General features: G+C 48.3%; 1 protein-coding gene across 1 annotated transcript in view; it reads left to right on the forward strand.

The window, feature by feature from the left end:
• The window catches only part of fah (fumarylacetoacetate hydrolase (fumarylacetoacetase)), a gene marked incomplete at its 3' end in the record, with an annotated part of 25,595 nt that overhangs the window by 5,649 nt on the left and 12,446 nt on the right, over window positions 1-7,500 (forward strand). The window contains exons 7-8 of the mRNA XM_084437452.1: window positions 91-143; window positions 390-489. Of these exons, the coding sequence (XP_084293578.1) occupies window positions 91-143; window positions 390-489 (153 nt within the window). The remainder of the gene's footprint in view (window positions 1-90; window positions 144-389; window positions 490-7,500) is intronic.

The raw sequence follows: 7,500 nt of genomic DNA on the forward strand, positions 1-7,500 counted from the left end.
ATCAAACAATGATTGATAGACAGGCTAGATGTTACATCACTGACAGTCCTCTCCTGTTGTGTGTGTGTGTGTGTGCCCCCCCCCCAACAGCGAAACCCCCGGTCTTTGGCCAGTCCAAGCAGCTGGACATCGAGTTGGAGATGGTGAGTGTGTGCTCGTTAAAGGAGGCCTGGTCAGTTTAAAGGGCGAGGCTGTGGGGGGTCCAGTAATTGGGCACAGTAAGTTGGGGAATGTCAGCATAGCAAACTGGACCTGTGTATCTCCTCGCTGTCTTCCTCTGGGGCTCAGTCTGTCTTTACTTTGGGCGGGTAACTCTTTCAAGATGACTCCATTCAAAGAAGTGTCTGTCGTGGTGATGGGATGTGACTGATCGCCGTTCCCCTCGTCAGGCGTTCTTTGTGGGCGGAGGTAATCGGCTGGGAGAGCCAATCCCCATCGAGAAAACCCACCAACACATCTTTGGCATGGTGCTTATGAACGACTGGAGTGGTAAGGCATGCGAGCACACACACACACACACACACACACACACACACACACACACAGACCATCTTCTAGGAATAAAGTGATATGCTTAACCAGTTAGTCGTCCAAATAGTATCTGATCATGAAATGCTCGAACAAATTATGAAACTGTTATATGAGCATGATTGATATCACTCTTTCAAAACCTCTTTGTGTCCCTGGCTGCCAGCCTACTGGGGTTTGTTAATTTGGCTCTACTTTACAAACGCTGTGTGAACGAGTGTAAGAATTATAATCATAGTCATTATTAACGCTGATTGAGTGATTGTATGAATTATACATTAACCAGGGGGATTTCAAGGGAGGAACCATCATTAATCTATCCGTCTCTTTATCTTTCTGTCTCTTTCTGTGTTTCTGTGTGTGTCTGTACCTTTCTCTCTCTTTCTCTCTCTCTCTCTCTCTCTCTCTCTCTCTCACACACACACACACACCCTTTCTCGTGCCTGCCTTCTATATCCCTTCTCCCCCTCTCATCCCTCTCTCATCCTCTCTCTCATCCCTCTCTCATCTTCGCTCCTCCCTCTCTCCTCCCTCTCTCCTCCCTCTCTCCTCCCTCCCTCCTCCCTCCCTCCTCTCTCTCTCTGTGTCTTCCTCTGACAAACGCGTGGTGCTCTATTAAAGACGAGGTCTCTCAAACCAGGCCAGTCAACTAGAACAGGGCGACAGCAGGGAGGCTTATTTAATCAGCTCTGGCCGGATACCGGATCAGCAGAATGAGGAGGAAACACCCTCCTGCTGAGCTAGGGAGCTTCTCCACTCTCCCTCTTCTCGCCTCTCACCTGCCAGACTACAAACCCTGGCCTGGTTCCATTCTGAAAGGCTTGACCCCTCCTATCTCGCCTTGTTCACTTCCTGTATCCACCCCTGTTGGTGTAAACCGAAGTGTGGCCTAGATTACGCCATATTGATTTCACTCACCCAGTCAGACCCGTGAGCCGCAGGAGAACGAGCGAGGGCAGCGGAGGGTCAACCTTCCTGGAGGGAAATCTAGCCCCTTCTTAGATGCCTGAGACACTTTATTTACTAGGCTATGTCAAGAGAAACTCCTAGATAAGAGTAATGCTTAGGCCAACTCCTAGTTAAGAGTAATTCTTAGGCAAACTGTCAGACCGGACTGCCTCACTGTTGTCGCAATAGCAGTAGCCTCTCCTCAACTTCTCCCTACGACGTTAGTTAAATATTGATGAAAGCTTCTATTTGCCAGCCACTGTGCTGGGGGGTGTCCAGGTGGACTCGCTCTGATTTAGCGGAAGTCTCAGGCCTCAGCGAGTGTCAGCGCAGCACCGCGGCTACTGGGCCATCTCTTCTGTTTATGGTTGCCGAGGCCGGGCGTCTCTGTGAGGCAGGCGGCTGTTACTGCTTTTTTTATGACTCCTCGTCACACAGAGGAGCCCTGTCCCATTTTCACACTCTCAGATAACAGCCGGGCCCTGCTGGAGTAGGAGACCGGAGTTTACTGTTACACACACACACACACACACACACACACACACACACACACACATTTTTTCGGACGAGGAATATAGGAGGGAATGGAATCGATTTGTGCTTTTGTCATGAGGCGACATCTATTTGTACTAAAGTAAGCAATAGAGTTCTATTTGTGGAGCTCCGCCCCACAGGACAAGCCACTGATTGGCTTAACGAAGCGAGCGACGTTGACTGATGGGAAAAAAACATACACGTACCTGCAAACAAACAGAACAGACGCACCCCTTTATAAGGGAGCCGAAGCCGTTCATCTGCTCTGAGGAACGTTCGGTGGCTCGCACACGACTAAGAAGAAAGAAGAGGATGACTAGCCAGTGACTCACCACGGAGCCGGCGGCGTCCCCCGGGCGCCATGCCTGGCGCTGCCGAGTCTGCCTGAGGAATTCTGCGGTCGCGGCGCCATCAACAGCGACGTGGGACATCTGTCATCTCCTGCCTGCCAGACCTGCGCTCATCTAGAGCCTCTTGGGAGGCTTCGCCAGGCGCGTTGCATCGACCGTCTACCGCTGCCGGGGAAACAAGAACCTGTACCCACTAGGGCTGTCCCAAAAAAAAATCGAAGTTCGAAAAAATTGAATTTCTTTTTTTAAAAGGAGTTCGAACCTAAATTTGAGAGTTCGAATATTGTCATATTAATAAATAATATTATTTATAAATAATTATGCAGCGATTTACATTAATAACAGAACATTTATAGGCTACAATTTATTTACGAGCAATAATCCAGTAATTCAGACCCAGCACCTTTTCGAAAGATGAAAGTTAACACCTCAGTGCGGGGTAACAGTGTTCACAGTACAATATTACAGTCAAGGGTTATTTTATTAGGCTATTATATTCATGAAAAATCTAAAATAATTTTTTTTTTTTTATAAATTCCAATATCGTTCGAACTCTACTTAATCAATTTGAATATATTCGAACTCAATTTCATGGCACTTTTGACAGCCCTAGTACCCACAGAGGGGGGCAGCTCTAGCGAGGGAGAACATCTAAGCGTTCCGGCCCGGCAGACGGAACCCATGCTGGTCCATGCGGGCCTGATGACGGAGAAGGTTCTGAGGCCGACGGCGACTGCTACGAGGCCACCTACAAGCCTGCACCTCGTCTCCCTCCAGCGCGGCCTGGTCTGGGGGAGTCTGTGGAGTCGGCACGGGACCGTCCTGCTTCCTAGAGTGCTCCGCTGCGTCCCTTCATGAGAGCTAGGTCAAGGTCAAGGTCAACTTTATTTATATAGCACATTTAAAATCAACCGAAGTTGCACCAAAGTGCTTTACAGTATATAAAAGTAAAATATACAAATATGAATATAAAAAAGCTGCCAGGGTCGCCGGACGGAACGAAGCAATAACGACTGGCTCTCCGCCGCTGGAACACGACATCGCCGCCGTCCTCGGGCCTGGCTCCTCCTCCTGGGGTTCGGCTAGGAAGCCGTCCATGTCCGACCCCGAGGACAACCAGGTCCAGTGGATGCCCCACTGTCACCAGCAGACCTCCCGGAGTCCGATAGATACCCCCGTGTCTGCTGTGGATGTCGTAGCATTTAGTTAACACACACACACACGTACACACAGACATACACCAGCCCACTTCCGGCTTTAGGCCTGGGCCATAGCAAACACACACCAGTATTTGCCATGTCTCTCCTATGATGCTTTTTTAGCCTAATTTAATGTAATGTATTGCTTTATAAATGTTCTTAGCCGGTAGACAAACATACTCCTGGAGCTTGCTCGATCGCCTTGTTGAGAGGGGTCAGGGAAGGATTTTTACAGCTCACTTATCTGGCCCCCGGGTGATTACTGTTTTTTTGCTTCCCTCTGGAATATGTAGAGGTGGGTCGTATGCCCACCTCCCTTGTTCTCTGTAAAGCGCATTGTGTTGTCTCTGGGTATGAAATGCGCTATACAAATAAAGATTTGATTGATTGATTGATTGACAAGACCACCCTGTCCCCGTTGGAGGAGAGTCCGACCCCGAGGACAAGACCACCCTGTCCCCGATGGAGAAGAGTTATGCGCCGGCGCCGCAGGCTGTCGTGGTCAGCTCATCCATCGCCATGTTAGCCGTCTACACGGGCCATCTGGTGAAGGGTCCGGCCGCCGCCTCACCGTGGCCCAGCCCGTGCGAGCCTCCACTGGGCCCTCGCTGGGGCTACGGCCACTTCTGCTGTCCAACAGCGCCATCTGTAGCTCTCGCTGACCGGTCTGCTTGAAGAGTCACAAGTAAACAAGTCTAGGTTGTTTGGTGCGACAGACTCCTTCTTGTTCGCCATCTCGCCGCTCCGGTGGATACGGTGCGCTGGCGTGTTCCCGTGCCTCGGACGCTCCTGCTGCTACGGTGGGTAGGGGCCGGTGGTGAAACAAGCAGAGGTGCGTGACTGTCCATTGCCTTCCCCCCGCGCTCTTTTCGTGATGCCAGGAAAGGGAAAAACGTCAAGAAAGGGGAGCATTTTCAACCCGAGTGAATTTGGACTGAAAATTTCAAGCTTCCAGTTTCTCCAAAACTACAACGGATATATTTCATGTTTTTATTGTGTTTCTTCAATGTCCTCTTCTGCAGATAGCACGTTCAAACAAACAAAAAAGTGAAAATTGCTATGTTATGCACTGAAATGAAAAAAGCATTCTGTCCCATTTTGGTTCACATAATTGGTCATAGTGTTCACCTATTCAACGATGTATGCCAAAAAATTTACAAAATTTTACTTTTGTTGTAATCTTATATCAAAGTATATAATTTCTTACTTTCTGGAAAATGGTAGGTCACGTGCAATGACGACAACAGGTACCTTAGATTTTAGGCCAATAATCTCACGACATCCACCCGTCAATCAACGCTATCCTTCTATCGAATCTGTCTAAAGTTCTTAAAACCCGTCCACTTGTAAATGTTCCAATCAAATTCCTCTAAACATATGTCCCACCCTCATAGCTTGTTTGCGTCGGAAATACGTCAAACTACGGAAGTTAGATGATCTCAACTTAAAGACTTTAAGAGTGGTGGCGGGGCCGTTTCCATATATCTAATACAATTGCAGTTAATTGTTATTTTGGTTGTCCTGTGTCTTCTTATGGTAATGTCCAGTCTGCATCTCATGTTGTGCCTAGTCTAGATAGCCAACGGCAGAGCCGTGTCGTAGCTCCTCACGGAGAAAAGGGGAAGGGTCTGCTGGTGAGTACGTTGGGGTCCAGCCGTTTGCTCCTGCCCCATCCGAACACTCTGAGGCCTCCAGCTCGACCTGCGGCGTCTTCCCCTGCTGACCCAGCAGACGTGACAACCGCCAGGCTCGCTGTTGAGGCAAGAAAAGGCCTGTGGGCTGTGGTCAGTGGAGTCCAGCTTTTCTCTCTGGCGCCATTTGAACACTTTGAACCCACTGGTACGGCTGCCGGCGGTGGTCATGGCTCCGGTTCGGTCAGCGGCTTCTCTCCCTGTCTGTTCAACCGGTGGATTGAACGCTCACCTTGCGGACAGGAAGAGGAGTTTGGAGGTTGTCAGGAACTCGGCTCGAGCGGCGGCGTGTTTTTCTGCCTCTACGGAGATGAAAACATCCTCCGATCTCACTGGGGAATGACCTTGTGAGAGACAGGGAGAGACCGCAGCCTCGCTGGCTTCAGCTGGATATGCAAATGAGCTGGCAAGCCTCCAGTCTTCTGCAGTGTGTGACATCAGTCCTTAACCACCATTGGACAGTGGCTCTGTTTAAGATGGCGGAGCACTCTCACGGGGAGTCTCGTCTGGTTGTGACGATCTACATTGCCTTCACAGAAACTTTCCTTCCTGGTCCCCATTTTGTTTTGCCGATGTGAAACTTCGGCTGAGTATGCAAATGAGGTGACAAGATTCCCTGTTTCAGCAGCGCGTGACGCCAGAGGTCTGCGTCCATCTCGGGGCACCGCGCCGCCCTGTCTGAGTGGACACCTTCACGGATGGCTTCTCGTGATGCGGACGTGGCGGGGTCACTTCCTCTCGTGAACGAGGTCGTTCACCCTTCAGTAGCGCAGATCCTGTTGGGACCCTTCATTTGCCTTTCGAGGTCGCCAGCATTTGCTTTGCGTTCCAGGGTGTGACGTACGAGCATACCACATTCCCAATGCATTGATTGATGATGTTGAGAAAGAAAATAAGAAAATGAAAAAGACATTTCTGAAATGGAGTTTCCTACGAATGCCTTCCAACTGAAATGCTGCACATTTTTCAAGACAAGCCCCATTTATTAGAAGGGGTGCCCTTGATGCCAGTGTGCTTATAATAACTACACGTTCTCCAGGCTCGCTCTGTGGAATGTGCTGACTAGGCAGCTGTCTCCGGTGTCAGTTCTTACTGGACTGTTGGTTGTGGTTGTGTTCTCTGCTTCTGTGGGGGGTATTGGAGCGAATACACTACCTGTTCGAGGGCTGTCGATTTAACGCGTTAATTAGATCAATTAATGATGCAAAAAAAATGTATGTGTTAATTTAATTAACGGTATTTAATTGAAATAAAATAAATGTATACAAAAAAAAGAAATCGGAGTATATATTTATTTTATTTCAATTAAATAGAGTTAATTAAATTAACATTAATTATTCATCAATTAACATTGTGTTAATTAATTAAATTAGCAGATTGATATATATTCAGTGATTTTGCCCAGCAGACCCAAGAGCAGGTAGTACTGGTAGGCTAAGTCTACCTCAGATAAATTGACAAACTCGCTCGCAAAATAAATTGCTGTGGACTGCAGGTCAATTGCTATGGTAGAAGACAAGGGCTTGGTGGAAGTATTACAAATTATGTCCTCCAATGCAGCTACAAGCCAGCATCAAGAGGCACAATAGTTTCGAAAATCCACTGACATATTGGCAAATATGTTGCTCAGATTGATAGCCTTACAAATAACAAGATATTGCAAATAATAATTTAATAAAACAATGTATTGACTACTAAAGCCACCCTTTGCACAGTAATGTCTATCTAATGCTTTACTCGTCTGCCACAATAATGTAGTCTTTTAATTGAAACATCTTCATTTCTCCTCCTCTCTCCCTCTCCTCCTCTTCTCTCCTCCTCTTCTCTCCTCCTCTTCTCTCCTCTGCTCTTTCCATCTCTCCCCTCCACTCCTCTGTAAAAGGTCATTAATGTTTTCTAATTGAAAACTCTTTATTAAACTCTCCCAGTGAGCCAATGAGCTGTCCCTCCTAGCTCACTATGAGCCAATGAGCTGTCCCTCCTAGCTCACTATGAGCCAATGAGCTGTCCCTCCTAGCTCACTATGAGCCAATGAGCTGTCCCTCCTAGCTCACCATGAGCCAATGAGCTGTCCCTCCTAGCTCACCACGAGCCAATGAGCTGTCCCTCCTAGCTCACCATGAGCCAATGAGCTGTCCCTCCTAGCTCACCATGAGCCAATGAGCTGTCCCTCCTAGCTCACCATGAGCCAATGAGCTGTCCCTCCTAGCTCACTATGAGCCAATGAGCTGTCCCTCCTAGCTCACCATG

Source organism: Borostomias antarcticus (assembly GCF_949987555.1).
Source record: "Borostomias antarcticus genome assembly, chromosome: 4".
Classification (NCBI taxonomy): Eukaryota; Metazoa; Chordata; class Actinopteri; order Stomiiformes; family Stomiidae; genus Borostomias; species Borostomias antarcticus.